This window comes from Aedes albopictus, chromosome 1 (assembly GCF_035046485.1).
Source record: "Aedes albopictus strain Foshan chromosome 1, AalbF5, whole genome shotgun sequence".
Lineage (NCBI taxonomy): Eukaryota > Metazoa > Arthropoda > Insecta > Diptera > Culicidae > Aedes > Aedes albopictus.
Genome location: NC_085136.1, coordinates 110,705,002 through 110,724,621, shown reverse-complemented (window position 1 = coordinate 110,724,621; position 19,620 = coordinate 110,705,002). Strand labels below are relative to the sequence as shown.

General features: G+C 42.8%; 1 protein-coding gene across 1 annotated transcript in view; it reads left to right on the top strand.

Annotated features, from left to right (window-relative positions):
- Nucleotides 1–19,620, top strand: part of LOC109397730 (uncharacterized) — a gene marked incomplete at its 3' end in the record, with an annotated part of 68,587 nt that overhangs the window by 30,024 nt on the left and 18,943 nt on the right. The window contains exons 3-4 of the mRNA XM_062854951.1: nt 4,898–5,216; nt 5,304–5,399. Coding sequence (XP_062710935.1) covers nt 4,898–5,216; nt 5,304–5,399 — 415 coding nt within the window. The remainder of the gene's footprint in view (nt 1–4,897; nt 5,217–5,303; nt 5,400–19,620) is intronic.

The following is a 19,620-nucleotide window of genomic DNA, read 5'->3' as shown; positions in this document are numbered from 1 at the left end:
ATGCTGTGCCCGTTGACCGGTGCCACCAAAGTGGGTACCAATACCAAACAGAGGAGCCGCCCAGGATCCACTTCAGCTGCATTTTCTGGTGTTTTGTTGCTGATTTTGCTGTCGTTGGAGCGGGTAGTGTAAAAGGTGAGTCAGAATGTTTGTGAGAAGTGAATATTTTGAGCTGCTGTTTGATCTTCAAGCTTGTAGCCGCGGAAGCTTTTCTTAGGCTCCTAATCAGCAATTGTGTTTACAAAAAGGGACAGGGTGAACAACGATAATTAAGTGATACAGTACCACTGCTAATCAACTTTGCTTGAATAAAAGTGTAACATTTGTATTGAAGAAACATGATAACAACTTATTGTTAAGCTATATCAGTGTGCTTGAATAAAATGATCAAGCAAAAGTTGTTAAACGTTCGATTGATGATCATATGTGGAATAACGGCATCTAATACGTCGGAAGCAGCTTGTATTCTATCTGAGAGCACTATTAGACAGATGATGTGAATATCTAAGCAACTGTCTTTCAACTTTTGTACCATTGGTTATTCAATGAGCAGAAATATGTTTAACAAACGTGCAGTTTTCACTGCATGAAACATTTATTTGCCATTTTGTTCAACATTTACTCTTGTACAACTGTCGGCGCCTTTGTAGCACATTTAATCAACTGGCATGCTTATTAATGATTTTGAATTGTTACTTGGGATTATACATACTGGAAAAAACTTGTATTGGAAGGCAAGAAATTTTGCTAATTGACAAATTTGGAGATGAAATTTATGAAAAAAATACATTCTGGTGGGATTCGAACCCACGACTCCGTATTTGCTAGACCGGCGTTTTAATCTACTAAGCCACAGAACAGGTAATGAATCTGCGGAATAGAAAGCCAAACTGACTCCGAAGCCACACCGTGAACACTCTTTTTTTATAAACCCATCTCTCTTTCGGGTTAGATGCCAATCCACAACATACTCGCGTTTGTGCCCTGTATGTTAGCAATGGCTCTATCGATATTCAAAATTCTGTTACTTTTTTTACCATTTACCATTACCATTACCATTTTTTTACTTATTCGTTTATTAGAAAGTCTTGGACCCACTTGGGCATAACGGAGCCCAAATCATTTGCACATTATTATAACTTCTTACAAAATATAATTTAATAAAACATTATAGTTCATTTTTCACTAATCTGATATATCGATCTTTGAACCGATTGAAGATATATCAGACTATAGTCAAGATGAACATCTTTGCTTTTTATTCTTGTAAGATAACACACTCATGGATGCTTCCACCTCCAAATCACGCTTTTTCTGCTTTTCCGTCTTGTCTTCCATGCTTATCTCCGCAATCCCGTCGTATTATGTGTACAACTTGCCATTGGACCTCCACATGCTTATTGGCACTTTCTCAGGGAAACGTCGTGAGTATTGTTGGCCGCATGGCGATGACAATCTTCGGCTAACCAAGCCGGCTGTCGCGTAAAGGGTGTCATAGGCTGTCACTGGAGCACATGGCTTAACGCTAAAAGTTATTCACAAAATATGTGCTCAACAAGTATTTTTTTACAAACATGATGTGCCTTTCACAAGATGCCCCAGAAGCGAAAAGAAGTTTGTGCCAGCGTTTGTCAAAATTGTAATCTGGCTAAAATATACCACTAATGTGAGATTCAACTTTCTTTTATATTGAAAACATAGCAGTGCATTTCACATGCCAATAAAAAATAATGCTATGCAAAATACTCTACTAGAATAAGACTTACAGGTACATATTCTCTATTTGAAAAAATACATAATACATGAAACGCATCGATAATTTTGAGCGTGGGATATACCACGATACTCGACACGTTCAACAGAAGTAAAATTCTCGGGCCGAGCGCAGCGATTTTCGTCACTTCGTGTCCAGCCTACGAGAGACGGTTTGGGCTAGAGCCGAGGTTGTCATCGGCGAACGAACGCACAGCGAAAGCAGACGGTGTGAGCAGTTCCCGACAGTGATGTTGTAGGTAGTATGAGTTTTATTCTGTGGGCTGTCAAGAACCATGCATTCACAAGGCTGTCATGGGAATAAGAGTGCGCCAGCCATCAAAATGCTATCATGATGCGGTACTTTTGGGAAGCCTGCTCCTGTCTCTCACGCTCTGTCGTATGCACTCTCTCGGTGCTTGTCTCCGTGCTTTGCACTTGGCTTGATACTACGCATGATTGGGAAAATTTCGAATCAAACGACCCATCAACCCTTGATAAGCTTAACAACTTTACCGAAAACACAAACTCTTCAATTAATTTATCAAGTGGTTTTTTTTCTGTTTGGTGACAAGCACAGTCCCAAGCACCGTGCATTACTCCCTGCGCCGTAGAGCTAGTGCTGCGATTTATCTCTCGCACAATTACGAAAGCTCTCACTCATACGTCTCTGTCTCTCGGCAAAACGGGAGACAAGCACTTAAGGACAAACGTCTTGAAATCCCGTTTCAATAGTGCATCAGAACTTCAAACGCACAAATTTCAAGAAGCTAGCTTCACACAATAGTGTATTTTATTATTCTGTTCTTGCTCACTTGTAATAAGCTTAAAATAAGAAGATCAGGTGCGCTGGTTTTGTTTACGAAGAGATTTGTGCCCTCGAAATCGTGAGTAGGTGCCAAAGTCAGCCATTGTGGCGGCCATTTTGGGATTCTAACAAGTCTGTCCTTAATATTGTGTGAAGCACACGTTTTTTTTTCGCACCGCACGGTGCATGCCGCCCATCCCTGACATGGAATCCAATTCTGTCTCCTGTTTTTCCATTTCTACACTTTCTTCTCGTGCCTCGATGTTCCGCATTCGAAGTCTTGTTCTCCCAGGGTTCCGCCACCTCACCGTTTTGTGCCGATGCCGCCTATTTCAATACTCCAACATAGGTGACCGATTGTGCATTATGCACAATCTCAACTGAACGTTGTTTTTTTCGGGCAGACGTTCATCTGATGCCCTATCTGGTTACAGATTAAACACTTGTCCTTGTTCCCGGCGCAGAAGATATTTCCTCTCCAATTGAGGAAATGCAGCGTGGATGGAATTTCCGATATGACGTTCATGTGAACTCCGCGAACGCCGTTGAAAATATCCAACCCGATAATCGGCAGGAAACTTTTCTCTTACCACTTTTTTAGCGTTTCCGTACTTTCCTAGCACCAGCGATATTTCTTTATTGGGTAGTTCACACACAAGAAAGTACTGTTAGTTGCCTTTCGCATCTGATATTTGCACCACCACCGCTATCGTTCCGTTTGCATAATGGAAACGAAGTGGTTGTGCATTGTTCTTCAGCGCTGCCCTGAAGAATGCCTGTTGACTCTTCAACTACAGGTACACATTATGATCCTCTGCTCGTCTGTACAGCGTATCCATGTTGGTAATGCTGACATTCAAACATTTCACGAAATTTGCGATCTCATCATACGATGGCCGTACAGAACCCGTTGGAAAAGCAAACCTAACAGTGTTCTTATCCTCAACCATCTCTTTCTGCGTAATACCTTTCGAGTCCATCGAGTAGCTATAAGCTGCTGCAGCACACAGTTACCGTGAGAGAATGTTCTGCAACCGTTCTCGTCGGTAGATGACAGCAAACTGACCCCCCAAAACATTGTGGCCCGAGTCCGACGTGGATTAACTACTCATAGGTGCGGCGATATGAAACTAGTCGGCTCTTCCATTCCTGCGGCGTTCTTATGGGAGTAACGCCATGTTTACAAATTTAAAACATAATGTCACTCACATAGGAACGCCGCGCCGTAGGAATGAAAGCACCTTCTAGTTTCCTATCGCCGCACCTATGTATAATCCACATCGGTCCGAGCCCCCATTTCCAACTCTGTTACATCCGTCCGTCATAAGGCCCTCGTCTTTATCCTTGTATATTTGGTTAAGACAAGAATTAGAATTAGCTAAAATACTCGTAAATAAAAACAAAAAAAGCTTTTTTCGGCACGATGCCGTTGCGAGATTTGTTGAGCTTTTGATAGAATTTTCGTGTTTCTTGGAAACGACACAGCAGTTATGCTTGCTTTGCACTTCGCTCTTTCAGGCCGTGTTAGTTCTCCCGAAAGAGGCGGGTCTGATGTTTCCGCTTCTGTTTGTAACGCTCCACGTTCTGCCGGATTCATTGCTGCAGCATTAGAACCCCGTACTGCAATCTTCTTTTCCAAAATCACTGCACTCCTCGTGGGACTTCGTTTCACGTACCCGATGGTGCTCTCGTATCACGATCATTACCCCTCCTTTATCTTCGGCTTCGGATTAACTGGAGCTCTTTTTGCCCCACGAGATGCTGGAAAATGACTATTTCAACTAACTCCTGACTAGGGGCATGAATAGGATTAGAAATTAATTTACTAATCTAGGCATCGTACACAAATTACGTAACGCTATTATAGGGGGAGAGAGGAGTTCAGCGTAGCGTTACGACCCATACAATTTGTTTCAGGTTTTCATACAGAAAGTGTTAAATAAGGGGGGGGGGGGGTGCCGGGATGGAATTACGAACAGCACGAACAGAAGTGTTCCCAAAGTGCCAAGTGTTGTGACTCGAACTGTGTACCCACCCACCATTTCAATCGAGGTGCTAGGGTCCAATGAAACAAGTGCGGTGCAGAGAAGAAAACGACATTCCGCCGTGTGATCAACACGAATCGAAAACAAGTTGATTCACATCGAGCCCTGATGAAGATCCCAACCACAGGATCGAAACGTTGGCAATGATCTAAAATAATCAACACTTTTCTGTGACTGAAAGCCGAAAAATACCAAGTTTTACGTAAACCCAGTCATACCCCGTAGAACGTGTAGTTAAACTTAGCGTGTTCAGTAAAAAAACTTGCACATCTATTCTCTTTCTTCCCACCAGTAACCCCGGCGGCCACTCCTGAAACGCCAGAAGACATAGAGGACAAAAATCTCTCCTGGCTGTTCAACTTCAAGCTAGAGGATCTGCCCCATCTGTCACCGGAAGCCAAACGCAAGCAAGCGCCAAAACATGGCCCAACCGCCACCTCAACACCACTCTCCACCACAACGGCAACAGGACTGGTGGGAAGTCATCTGGAATCCGACCCGAGTCTGATTGATCAATCGACGGCCATCGAAGAGGACGACCTGAACGTAGCGGAAAACGTTACCATCGAGAACAGTGCTGCCGCAGCAGCGTCGGCTGCCACCGCGAAAGTGTGAGTTTTTGTTTCGGTGGGAACTTTCGGGGCGGAACGGTAAATGGGTTTTGTGATAACGTTTGTGTTTGATTGTTATCTCGACAGGACGAAGAAACCGCCGTTCACCTACACCGAGCTCATCGAGTACGCGCTGGAGGACAAGGGAGAGCTGACGGTATCCGGCATCTACCAGTGGATTTCGTAAGTAGACAACCTTTGATACTCTGCTAGAACTACACTTGGTTTTATTTCCCGGTCTCGGCTGTGCAAATCTTTCTTTAAAGATGTTCTAATTATAACTGTTACATTTCAAAGTACTGTAAGGTATTGCTGCCGAGATATTACTAGGCTAAATTTGAGCTATTTCAAAGTCTCTCTCTCTCTCTTCTTGGCGTAACGTCCTCATTGGGACAAAGCCTGCTTCTCAATAGTGTTCTATGAGCACTTCCACAGTTATTAACTGAGAGCTTCCTCTGCCAATGACCATTTTGCATGCGTATATCGTGTGGCAGGCACGAAGATACTCTATGCCCAAGGAAGTCAAGGAAATTTCCTTTACGAAAAGATCCTGGACCGACCGGGAATCGAACCCGTCACCCTCAGCATGGTCATGCTGAATACCCGTGCGTTTACCGCCTCGGCTATATGGGCCCTTACCTATTTCAAAGTATCCTTTCCAAATTACTGACGTAGTCGCGTGTCCAGGATATCTGTTTTAAGATACTGTTCACTTTATAACCAGTTGTAGTTTAGTTTTAGTCAAGATCCAAAACAAACTTCAAAGCGAATGTACAATGGCAACCGTAATAGTTCACCGTAAAAATCATAATAACAATAGTTCTAATTAATTTACGATCATCTCCTCCACGTGAAAGCGTCGTTGTTTGCGTGCAAAAAAAATTTGTTTATACATTTCCCGCCAAATCGAACCACAATCAATCACCCATCCAGCCGGTTCATTTACCCATTTACCCAGATGTGTATAATAGTTCGACGGCACGGATAGCGTATTTTTCCTTGACTTTGGCCAAGGCCGTCTCCTAGGAGCACAAAAACGGCGTGCCTCCAAATCCGGAAAACATATATTTAACTCTTCGCCTCAGAGGTCCTGACACTCAACTGTTGTTCGGTGGAGTAGTTCACTGTCGCTAACAACAACGTCCTAAAAGCATGTTGAAATAACAATACCATGGAGCATTACAAACAATTAGATATGCAATCTGCGCTCACCTCCTGAACCGCCCTCTTCAGTAGATCCAAACGACCATTGACTGCCGTTGTAAGTGCACACCTTGAAGAGAGTATGCGGGGTATGGCAAGGCCGTGGCAGGAATTTCGCCAGACATACCCATATATCCTGCCACCGATACGCGTGTTCTTTTCGCACGCCATATGCCACCCAATGTGGCCGGATTTTTGTTTACAAACGGCAAACAGATTACACTACACCAGCCTGCAGCGACTCCTTCAATTACAAATTAGACCGAAGGCAGCCGGTTGGCTATCAGCTGATTCCAGCTCCAGCTCCAGCTCGGTATCCTGGGATCTGGCGCCGGAGGAGCAGCACCTTGTTTATTGTTTGTAAATATTTGCAGTAGTGGCTTCCTATTTAAAATAATCATTCAACGCGACGCGCCGGAGGAGGCGCAATGATGACGACGTGGCGGTGGCGGTGCGGTGGCGACCGGAGACACGACGCCCCGAGTTTGTTGATTGGCCTTTTGGCGTTGTTGTGATGATGAGAAGTGCTTTTTATGCACGTTTGATGTATAGGAAATCGTATAACACCTGAACAACAGCGTGTAAACAAATAGCAACATGTGCGCCTCTTGAAAAACAGAATCGTCTCAATGTCAAAAGTCTTTGACCGCGGTTAACGGAAGCCGTTCCCATTCTTTTTTTAGTACAACATGTTGACGTAGATTAGTCAACAATTCTACGTCACACAATTTTGTTCGCAGCTGCCTTTCTCCTGTTGGAGCAAGAAAGCGTCCCACCTACTACACTCGTCAGCCCACTTCGTCTATGGTGCACCACGTTGTCTTGTATAATCAATCCAGACCAGAACCAGAAACAGAAGTGCTGCGCTCTTCTTCATTCTGTGCTACCATAAACTCTTCTCCTGCACACCTCCGAGGATCATCCTTAGCAGTGCGGCGGATGGGCTAATGCTACGTTTGCCTTCGTCCCGGTAAAACCTTGGAAGGCCTCCAGATACATTCTTTATACTAGGCTCTGATGTAACATTCCCGACTTGGGCTGATCTGGCTCTGGACACGAACCCCATGAAGGTACGTGTTCAACCCTCGCTAGGCCTCCCTGTTTCATAGACCATCAACGAGATCACGAAAGCAACTATGTACAGCGGATGGAGATAGCGGCTCGGAGGTGGGGCCCAACAACATAGAGAGAGTAAACGAGAAATATCAGCAAATAGAAGAAGCAAAACAGCAGCTAAAAGCGAAGTGCGGAACATGCGGAACAGCAACGTGAAGAAGTGCAGCAATAGCTGCCGACAAATAGTGGATGGAACGTGCCCCAACCACAGCCGAAGGTAGTTGCGCTGAAGAACTTGGCAAACTGAGCTCCACGAGTTCGTCGATAAAAAGCTCAACGTGCAAAACGTCATAAAGGATTTGGTGTTGAAGATTCGAAGAGCTCTCGGTGCTGCCATGATAAAATGGCACAGCGTGGTACAGAGAGCGGATTGCAGCAGAAGGCGAAATATCAGCGACTAAAAACGCCATTGCATCAGCTACGTAGCAGCAGCAAACGCGCGTGGCAATCTCTGGGAAACACAGCATAAGAGGGAAGTTGACGCGAGAAGAAAACATATCGATTTCCACGTCGAAGTGAAACCGGTCCTCACCGGGAGATGAAAGACCTGGAGGTTCCAAGAAGCAACGGGATACCAAGTTGAACCGAGTCGTTGGCACCGGTGACGGCAACAAAGAGAGTCAGTGGCAGGTTGTCCGAAGGAAGACAAATAAAAATCGGACGGATCATGGGACGTATGCAGGTGGAGGACCAAAATCCATCAAGAAAAGAGTGAAGAAGAAGGGGCAAGCGAATGTGGTGATGATGTTACCGGTTAATATCCGTCACAAGGTAGAATAATCAAGAAGGTAGGGCTCTAGTGTGCGTTAACAATAATCTAAAGTTCATTTAAATCTTCACAGAAGTTAGCAAACTTTGAACAGGCCTAGTAATTATATTCAAAAAGGTTTTATAGCATAGCAAGCCCCTCGCACTATAAAAAAACGGCACATCTTGTGAGATCAAAATAGCGATAGGGTAACACTTTACTTGAATCAATAGAGAAGAATAACAGGCGCAGAGGAATGGAGGATAGAGGGTGAAGAAAGGGAAGGAAAGCAGGGGATGGTGAGCGAGATGAGCGAGGAGTTGATGAAAGGCTGCCAAACGAAGCAGAGGTGGATAGGCTCGGACGAAATTTGATCGCGGGAACCAAGTGGAACAGTTGACCGATAATCCAAAAGTGATCCCTTCGGGTTGTGCTGGTGCAAATTGCCGTTTATCGGACATAATCAAAGCCGTATCGACGATGTTTTGGGAGAGTGAGGAAGACTGACCCCCTCCTATCCATGAGTCGAATTTCCTGTCGGTGACGCCATCTTGACTACAAGGAGTCCACCCACGTGATGGTTCCGACATGCTCGGAGTTCTACGGCGGTCATCTAGATAGTGGCCGCACTTTCCTGTTAAGTTCGAGCCGCCCTCAGCCACCTGAGTGGATCTATTGGTCGTTGAGTAGCCCTGAAGCCACAATTCCGTCATCTGGAGGTCGTCTGCGGTTCAATGGACCTTCCTCAACAACTACCCGGCAATCCGCCGGCCTACCGTTCACGGGTCGCCTGCCATCACCTGGCTACCCACTGTTCGAAGGCATCTCACTGGTCGACAGTGCGTCGTACGAGGAGCCAACGCTGTACGGTGGTTCAACGATAGTTCCCAATACTCTTTATGACGAGCCGCCGGGAGGAAATCCCCAAATCTCCGGCAGTCCGAGGTTTCCGAACCTGCCATCGCTAGGGTGCCCAACGTTCTTGGGTATCAGCCATTCGGAAGGCCGACATTTGCAACCCCTTCATTCAACCGCAAACCGCCGGATGCATTACATCAGGATCCGGAAAGCTCATTGTCCATCGAACCCCCCCCCCCTCCACGGGCGGCCAGTGTCCGGAAGACCACCGACCGGAGAGATTCGCCGTGGGGCATTGTCTCTACAAAGGACCTGCCTGGAAATGGGCAAGTAAACACCGAATAACCAAGGTGTGAATTCCTTCATCATCCGCCTCTCTCCCCCCCCCCCCCGTCGCCTCTCTGCACGTCAAGGCACCGGTTCTTCAAACGGCCACAACGAGCTCTCTATATGTTTGTAAATATTAAGTTAATAAAACTGTTTATGTTAAGTTATGAATGATGTGTTCGTCAATCCTTTCATTATGTCCTTGATTGTCCTCTATTTTGTGATGGTTCGAGTAGTGCGATGTTCACGTCATTGGTGGGGTGAGTGATCCTTTCGCAAGCTGTCGCCGACCCTGAGAGGGTATAGCCACGGGGCTAGTCGGTAATTACAATGACCAGCGAGGAAGATTATCTGGATGTTCTGCGTACCATACGAACAGCTATAGAACTGCAGGAATCAGACGCAAACAAATAAAAAATCAGGCGCACATGAAAAGGATTCTAAGAACAAAAGCTCTTCGTACAAAGAGCTTACGGAAAAGAAGGTTGCAGGCGACATGGCACAGGTTCGTGCAATGACGCCGAAAGTGGTCCTCCAGTGCGTCGACCTTGACGAAATCACCACAGAGGAAGAAGTCATAGCTGCCATGAAGGAGCAAGTAGAGATGGGAGACGAGGAAATGTCAGCCCGATTAAGAAGGGGACCGTCTGGGACGCAAGTCGCGATGATCAAGCTAGCGGTGGATGCTGCTGACAAGGCATTGCGAATCGGCAAACTGAAAGTCGGGTTTTCACTGCGGGTTTCTCAGCAATCGGAGATATGCTTCAGATGCCAGTAGTTTGGGCATCTGTTACGGAACTGCCGAGGACCGATCTCGATCTATCTAACTGTGCAGGAGGTGTGGAGATGATGGTCATAAAGCACAGGTGCATCATCTGCGGAAATGATAGGCATAGCGACCACTTTACTGGTGGCCCAAAGTGCCCAGGCGCCCAAGTAACCAAAAGTTCCGCTTCCCATGACAAAATGCACTTTCAAGTTCCGCGAAGTTCAGATAAAGTTCCAAATGGAACTTTCTGGCTGCTTAAGAGGCTAACGATGAGCCTTGCTGGAACTTCGGTCACAAGTTCCGGCAAGGCTCATTGTTAGCCTCTTAAGCAGCCAGAAAGTTCCATTCGGAACTTTATCTGAACTTCTCGGAACTTTAAAGCTTCTTAAGATGCTACTCGGAACTTTGTCGGAACTTTCAAGTTCATAGAAGTTCAATTCAATAGCATTGTGTTTCAATGAAGATTAATTTATTTCTTTTACAGAAAACAACTTTTTAAGCATACACGTATAAAAGACAAACATGAATTTATCAAATCAATGAATACTAGGCTTTAGCAAAAAAAAAAAAAGATTTGCCGCCCATCGGATTTGAACCGATAGTCGCTGCGTGAGAATCCTACGCTTTACCACAGCACTATAGTTGCGATTGAGTGAACTGCAGGTAAAGTCTGACTTGAACCGATTTTCTGTCGGCAGCTAGTTTTGCACATTTGTACAGTAGTGAAATTAGCTTGACTTTGTCAACAGCTAGTCAGGCGAAAACAGACTATCGAACTGCAGTGCGGGTTCCAGAAAAGCAGGTGCACAGTTGCGCTATTCGGTTAGTTGTTGAAATAGTCGAAGCAGCCATGAAGCAGAAGAGAAGAGGTAATCGCTACTGCGCGGTAGTCACTCTAGACGTGAATAATGCTTTCAACATCGCTAGGTGGGAGCCAATAGCGAGATCCTTACACAAAATAAGGGTCCCTGTGTATCTCTGAAGCCTCCTGAGGAGCCGAACGTTGGTCTACGAAACGCGTGTGGGCCAGAAGACTATGAGCATAACCGCGGGTGTCCCTCAAAGCTCAATCTTGGTCCCAATATTATAGAACGCGATGTATGACGAGTTGCTGCGAATGAGCTTACCGAGAGGAGTAAAAGTTGTTAGTTTTGCGGACGACGTTGTGCTCATGGTCGGAGCGCCGCCTTACGAAGTAAAAATACTAGCCTCGAAGGCGATCGAAATGGTAGAGAATTGGATGTGCGTGAGAAAACTGGTGCTGGCCCATCATAAGACCGAAGTGTTGATGATCAGCAACCGGAAGGCAGTACAGAATGCTGAAATATGCATCTTGGGCCACTCGAGCTAGTCTTGTCTTGCTCAGTTCCACCTACCAGCGTGTACATGTTGTTGGCCAGATCTATTAAAAATCGTACCCCGGCTGTTATTTCGGCTCACCGTAATGTCAAATTTTCTGGAGCAATGTTTAACAGCACGCACGAAAATCTGCTGGAAGGAATCTCGTGTGGAATCCATGAAGTTGTCATGGAGAAACCATAAAAATTATAATCTCGAAAAGATTCTCTGGAAGAATTTCAAGAGAAATCCCTGAAAGAATCCTAGATGACATCTCTTAGGGAAATCAGTTAAGAATCAATAAAAAAATATAATTCTCTGATGAAATCCCTCAATGAATATCGAGAGAAATAGCTGAAAAAAAAACATTAGTAGAGATCCCACAAGAAATCGATGAAGAAAAAAAGAAGGAATCTCGGAAAACATCTCCCAAGGAATCACGAAAAAAGTTCGAATGAGTGTAATCAGTTTTGTACCTTTTAATTCCGCCCTGAATGCGTATCCTTTGACAGATACGCATATTTCGACTACCACTTGTAATCTAAAGTCTTCAAAAAGAGTTTTACTAACTGAAAAGTTCATTATTTGCAAATTATTATAAAACTCACCATCTCCTAGTTTCTTACTCTTTAAACAGGGGTTATTTTTGTAAAGACCTTCTGTTTCTTTGATTATAACCTACAAAGAGTTGACTAAAATTCCCTTTTAGAACACTGTTGAACTATTGAACATTCGCAAGTGATCATAACACGCTTGAGGTTGATTCATCAGTATTACAAAAAAAAAACAAATTAATCCACCTAGCGGTGATGGCGCCTTCCTCGTGCCTTCGAAAACACATTTCAACAAAACTCAAGTGACACGTTGATGAATATCGCACTTTCATACGTTAACGATAACGTTTAGTGTGGTGCTGACGCAGGTAGCCAACCGCGCGAGTTACGGAAGGTTAAACAAAAAACCATTACATGGCACCAGAAATCATGTGGTTTATGTAGCTTTGATGTTTGCGCCTATATGTCTTAAGGACATATATGAGCGAATCCAAAGATGGTCGTCACAATGGCTGCCTTGCAAATACCGAAAGCACGGATCTCGTCATCTAAACAAGAAACAGAGCTGAAAAAGCACACAGTTCGAAAAAAACCTGTAAATTTATGACGGATCGAATGTAACAAAAGGACCCCGTCATATATGATGGAAATTTTTGTGCGTTCTTAAAATTACATTCCAGATATCTGTTAGAAAATATAAAGAAAAATTGAGCTCCAAGCGAGAATTGAACTCAGATCCTTGGGGTGTGAGTAGCACGCCCGAGCTCTCTCGGCTATCTCAGCTTGTTGAAAAGCAGACAGTCAAAGTTAAACTGCTTCTACCATAATGCACGCATTCTCGACATGCTCCGGCTGCTGCAGAGAGTACTGAGAGAGAGAACGAGGAAACCGCCACAGCTGCGAGCAGCCGTTCGTTTAGCTGATGACGGAGAGTGGCTGGCATGATTTATAGCAGATGCATGTAAATTTAAAGCGAATATGCTTTAAAATCTGTAAACAAGCCGTCTGACCAGCAGCGGGCTGCTCGGCTGACGTTAAATGTTGATGATTTACATTTTTCTGCCGCAAATTTCAGTTGATCTTCAATTTACGTGCTGTTTAACTTTCATATTTTTTTGCTGTGCAATGAGTAGCCTTACTCTCTCGTGTTAAAAATTGAGTAGCATTTTCGTTTTCGGGCGTTTTGTGGATGACGAGATCGGTGCTCTCAAAAATGCGAGTCAAAAATGCACCTCGACGCTCTCCCATTTCACTATAAAAAACCGCTATCTTGAACTTTGAGCCGCAATTTTGCATTTAAGTCCGCCATCTTGACTATTGTGGTCTTTATTTTTAGACTCCACATTTCTTCCCCATACCAGATACACCCATATTGCATGGTTTTAGAGCCCAGAACTAAATTGAACAGCCACCATCTTGAATTTGAAGCCGCCATTTTGAATTTTAGACCGCTATCTTGGATATTCAGGTTGCCATTTTTGGACTCCGGACATTTTCCCCATACAAAATATACCCTTCTTGCATGGTTTTAGGGCCTAAAACTCCGTTATACAGCCGCCATCTTGAATTTGGAGCCGCCATCTTGGATTTCAGACCGCCATACCAAATGTACCAATATTGCATGGTTTAAGGGCCTAAAACTCTTTTAAACAGCCTCCATCTTGAATTGAAGTCGCCATCATGAATTTTAGAAAGCCATCTTGAATGTTCAGGTTTGGCCATTTTTGGACTCCGGACATCTTCCCCATACAAAATATACCCATGTTCAGGGTTCGTAATTTTCGTTTCAGCGATACGAAATATGGCTATTCTCACGGCGGCGGGAGAGTTTATTTTCACTATTTTGCTTGAGGACCACTTTTCCCCTCCAGCACTTCTTTCGAGAGTAGCGATTCATGATAACTGAAAATCGCTTCAACCTGCAGATAATTTCTTTTCGTTCTGTTTAATTTTCTCTCACCCAATTTTCAAAGCTTTCAAAATCAAATTTCAAAATCTTTCAAAGCAGATTAACAAAAATTGTGCCCGCGACGGGATTCGAACCTGGAACATTACTAAAAACATACGCGACCCGCGCACTCTATCCACACCACCACGCCAACCACACAGAGGGTGAAGAAAATATACTGCATAAAACCAATCATCGTCGGCGTCATATGAGTCAAGGAAAGACAACATAATCGGCTGACAAAGGGCAAACGAAATTCTCGCACCTTTGGGAGTGAGTGAAAAATTGTTTTCGCTCTGCTCTTTATGCGGGAGATTTCTCAAGCCAGATTTTCGTTGAAAATTGGCGTGAGGGAGAATTCTATTTTCGTGAGAATGAGCGAAAATTCCGACCGCTGCCCAAGTTACATGGTTTTAGTGCCTAAAACTACATTAAACAGCCGCCATCTTGAATTGGAGGCGCCATCTTGGATTTTGGGCCGCCATCTTGGATGTTATGATCGTCACGCCATAATTGGACTCCAAACATCTTCCCCATACAAAATATACCCATATTGCATGGTTTAGGGCTTACAACTCCATTATAAATCGCCATCTTGAATTTGGAGCCGCCATTTTGGATTTTAGACCGCCATCTTGAATTTTGAACTGATCGTAGAATGTTCGGTCTCCTGTGAATCCTATGATATTCGCACAAAATTTGTCAACCATGCTGAAGGTTACAAAAATTGCCGCACTTTGATGTGTCGCATGGTGCGGCTTAGTCAGGGACTTGGTTCAGTTTTATATGTGGTCAGTTCTACCGGTGCTGGTCCGGATCACTCAAATGGCAATAACTCCGGAACGCCTTGACCGATCCGAGCCGTTTTTAATAGCAAACAAGGCGGTAAAATTCCGGTTCAATTCGAGCTATAATCCGAAAAATCGGCCAATGGGAAGTGCCTTGAGTGACCTTTTTGTACACAGACATACATACACACATACACACATACGCACATACCCACATACAGACATCATCTTAATTCGTCGAACTGAGTTGATTGATATGTGACTTAATGCTCCGAGCCTTCTATCGAAAATTCGTTTTCTGAGTGAATATATAGCCTTTCAGTACACTTTAGTGTACGAGAAAGGCAAAACAAAACATGATTTCAATATGTTACTTTTTACATTAATTACATGGTATGTTACGGAAGTTTACATGAAATTTAATGAATTGTATGTACTATATCCTGGGATCAGCAGATTGGAGTGATCCAATAAACACCAAGAACAAACTCGAACGTGGTTACAACCAAGCTGTAGCGCGTCATTGGAACATAACTATTATTGAAAGTAATCATAACAGTTTGAAGGAATCTTTTAAACAGATTTTCGTGATATAGTCTACATAGAAGTATAAAGCAAACATTGAAAATAATCTTCGACATAATCTCATGATCCCAACCATTTAAATAAAAAAAAACCATTACGACATCAGTTGTCTAAAGCATCGTTCTCCCCCTCGTCATTCTACGACTTCTTTTATGCCAACGATAAACCATCCCCATTCGCGGGCATTATCACCGTCGTATCATTTTTACGACCGCAGTGGCCAATAAAATCGCTTACCATATAGCATCCATTTAGCCTCATTTTGTGTCGCATTTTCCATCCCGTGAATCCCGTGCTCCTCTGCCATTGGCCATCATATCGAGGACGCAGGACGTGCTCAGCCCAGCCCATACTCTCTTGTTACATTTCCCTTCGTGATCGACCGCAAACAGCAAGCTTATCATTATTCTACGTTCCCATTTTCACGCTTTTCGGTACAGGTCCGTTCGCTAGAGTTGTGCGCATGTCCACTATTTTTCATGTGGACTTACCTATAAGTAAACGGACGGATGGGGGATGGGTGACTGTAGGGTGGTCGCCATCTTGGCTGTCCACCATTCTACTGCTGGGCCGAGAAGAGCCCAGTTTGGCTCGGTGGTATGGGTTGGGTCGTCCGAGTCCATCAGCCTTTTGTTGGTGGAAACACTGAGGGTGGGAGCAAAACTGGTGCGGTTATGTTATGAGATTTGTGGTATTCATAAAACATAGTTCTAATGTATGAATATATTGCAATGAGGACTGTTTATCGATTTATTGTCCTTTATTGTAAAAAATATCCAAGATTGCCTTTATAAATTCTTCTTTTTCCATGGATTCTCAAAATAAACTCATAGAAGAATTTTCGAAGCAACTCCCAAACATTTCTCTTTAATCATTTCCGAATGAACTTCTAGACTTTTTTCAAAGAACTTGGAGAAAAAAATCCAGAGAGAACTAAAGCAGCTACTCCAGCAAAAAAAAAAAACAAAGAAATACGTTCAATAGTTTATGAAGAAACCTCTGGGGGAATATCTGATGAACTTCTTTCTTTGTCTTCCTTCAGGTGTCACCTGATTCACTATTTCCTTTGGTTGCGTAGCCCATCCACCCATACAATTTTTGCCGGTGACCATAAAGGTTTTCTTGATGATCTTCCAGAATACGATTGTTAAGTTCCTCAACGAAATAAACTTTTAGTACAACATTCTCTAACCTCCCCCCCATCCCTTTGCTCGGGCTTGGTATTCTAGTAATACGAAAGTTATAACACTCCTACTAGTCCTACTACAGTTAACCTAGTGGTTAAGGCTATGGATCGCCAATCCGGAGGCGACGGGTTCGATTCCCGTCACGGTAAAGGCTGGGTATTAGGGTGGCCCACACTTATATGAAAAACAAAAATTTCGAGAAATGCCAAGTCTTAGTTGTTTTGGATCCCAGAAGCTACGTTCAAAATTTGAGCAAAATCGGTTGAGCCTAAGGGAGCGCTCAAAACGCTTGAAATTTGTATGGAAAAACTTGGCCAAGTGTATGCAGAAATTTCAAGTTTTCGAATTTTGTCGCTAGGTGGCGCTGTAAGCGTTCAATAATCAAACCCTTTGGTATTATTGTAGGTGACTATATGCCAAACAACTTTGTCGATGACCGCAAAGTGATTCGACGGCTGTGAAAAAAGTTATACCCTAGGCAAAGTGAGGCAAAGTATTGAGATTTCATTACACAGCGCAACATTTTTTTGTCTCAAGAGCAAACTTATGTGTCTCCGAAGGATTTTGGGCCGCTGAATCCGAATCCGGGCTCAGATTTGCTCTAACACGTCACAATTTTGAGCTATACCTCAATTTATAGGGCCAAATATGCGATTTTGGGCTTTTTTGACTGCAAGCCATTAAGCAAGGAAATATTTTTTTAAGCAATCAAAAAGTTAATTGGTCAATTAACATCTAAATTAACGACTCATGCAAAATATTTCGTTTTACCTAATCAAATTTGATAGATTTAAGCATTTTATGTTAGTATGAAAACTTGCATGCAACTTTTGGAGGATGACTTGTATGGGAAATATCGTACCTAACATAAATCGCTTAAAACTATCAAATTCGATTTGGAAAAACGAAATATTTTGCATGAGTCGTTAATTTAGATGTTAATTGACCAATTAACCTTTTGATTGCTTAAAAAAAAATATTTCCTTGCTTAATGACTTGCAGTCAAAACAGCCCAAAATCGCATATTTTGCCCTATAAATTGAGGTATAGCTCAAAATTGTGGCGTGTTAGAGCAAATCTGAGCCCGGATTCAGATTCAGCGGCCCAAAATCCTTCGGAGTCACATAAGTTTGCTCTTGAGACAGACAAAAAGTTAATTTTTGTTACGCTGTGTTATTGATATTATGTATTCCTTTACATGTATTGGAAAAACAACAATAAAGTTTATCCTCACTTTACCTAGGGTATAACTTTTTTCACAGACGTTGGATCACTTTGCGGTCTTCGACAAAGATATTTGGCATATAGTCACCTACAATAATACCAAAGGGTTTTATTATTGAACGCTTACAGCGCCACCTAGCAGCAAAATTCGAAAACTTAAGGTGTCATAATGCATCATGAAGCTTTCAAACGAATCATTGACTTTTTGCTTTTCAATGATTGTTTGCCTCGCGTTTTTGAAGTGATAAAAAACTGTCAATTCTGCAGCAACGCAGCAGAAAAAGTATCATCGTAATCACTGCCAGTGAGCAAATAGAGTGATACTTTTTCATACGAATATTCGCTTTGGTTGCAGAGAATCATCACTCTGAAATTTTGAAGGGCATATCCAACATGGTTATACCGATGCTGATGATGCCGTAAGAAGCCTAAAAATTTCTGCATACATTAGGCCAAGTTTTCCCATACAAACTTCAAGCGTTTTGAGCGCCCCCTTAGGCTCAACCGATTTTGCTCAAATTTTGAACGTAGCTTCTGGGAGTCCAACACAACTGATTTAGGAGGTAAGACTTGGCATTTTTTGCATTTTTTGTTTTTCTTTGAGGGGTTTATTGGCATTTCAGTCTAATTTGGTCAATTAAAAACAACTATATGTTTTCTTAACCCGACGTTTCGGTCCTTATTGGACCTTTTTCAAGGATTCTGTAATGTTTTATTAGTTTAGTATGACAATTTGTTTGTACACACTTAGAAATTCTGAAATTTCCACGAAACGGAATCATCAAAAAACGTAAATGTTTCCAAGACTGAATCACAAATTGGACTCAATTTTACGCGCATCATGAAAGTGCTGGTTGGTTAACAAATTCGTTTCACCAGAAACGTAGAATCAGTTTCACGTTTATCAGCCACCTTCCAACTCGGTGAAATAGCCGAGAGGTGAGAGATGTAGCTCACGATTAGCAGATCCAGTGTTCGAATCCCATGCTTGACAATATTTTACTTTTCTATGTTTTATCTGTCAAATCGGTTCTAGCGATTGCTAGACGCTAAGAAAAAATAAGTTTTATTTTGGGGTGTCTTGAAAGACGTAAATTTACATATTATAACCTCTAAATTTGTGTTTTTGAAGATGCTCGTATATGTCAGGTTCAGGACACTTAAAATTACATGATATTTTCTTGGTGTGTAATAACATAGATTGTTACCGAAAATTGTGTTGTTTTATCGTTAAGGTGTTTGTTTGAACGTCTAATCGTCATTTAGTGTTGGCTAAAATAGAAAACTTTAGTGGATTCTCTCTTGAAAAGATTCTTAACTGTACTCACTTTTCGGTTTTAACTTTCCGGAAAACAAGTTTTAAAATAAAAATCGGAATCCGTTCCACTGTTCTACGCACTGATGTAGTTTTAAAATGACGGTTGGCATTCAGTTGTTTCTATCTGTGTTTTTGCTTGGAATATAATCATTGTGTGTGAGTGGTATTGACTAGTGTGGTGTTTACATTCGTTCTGTTTTGATTTTGTCGTTCTGATTTTCGTGTGTTTTTGATTGTTTGTAGAAGTGCCGCATATACAATACTTAAATTTTCTGTGTCTGTTCGTTTGTTTATTGTGTGTTCTGTGTTTCTGATGTGGCAGCTCTCTACACACCAAGAAAATATCATGTAATTTTAAGTGTCCTGAACCTGACATATACGAGCATCTTCAAAAACACAAATTTAGAGGTTATAATATGTAAATTTACGTCTTTCAAGACA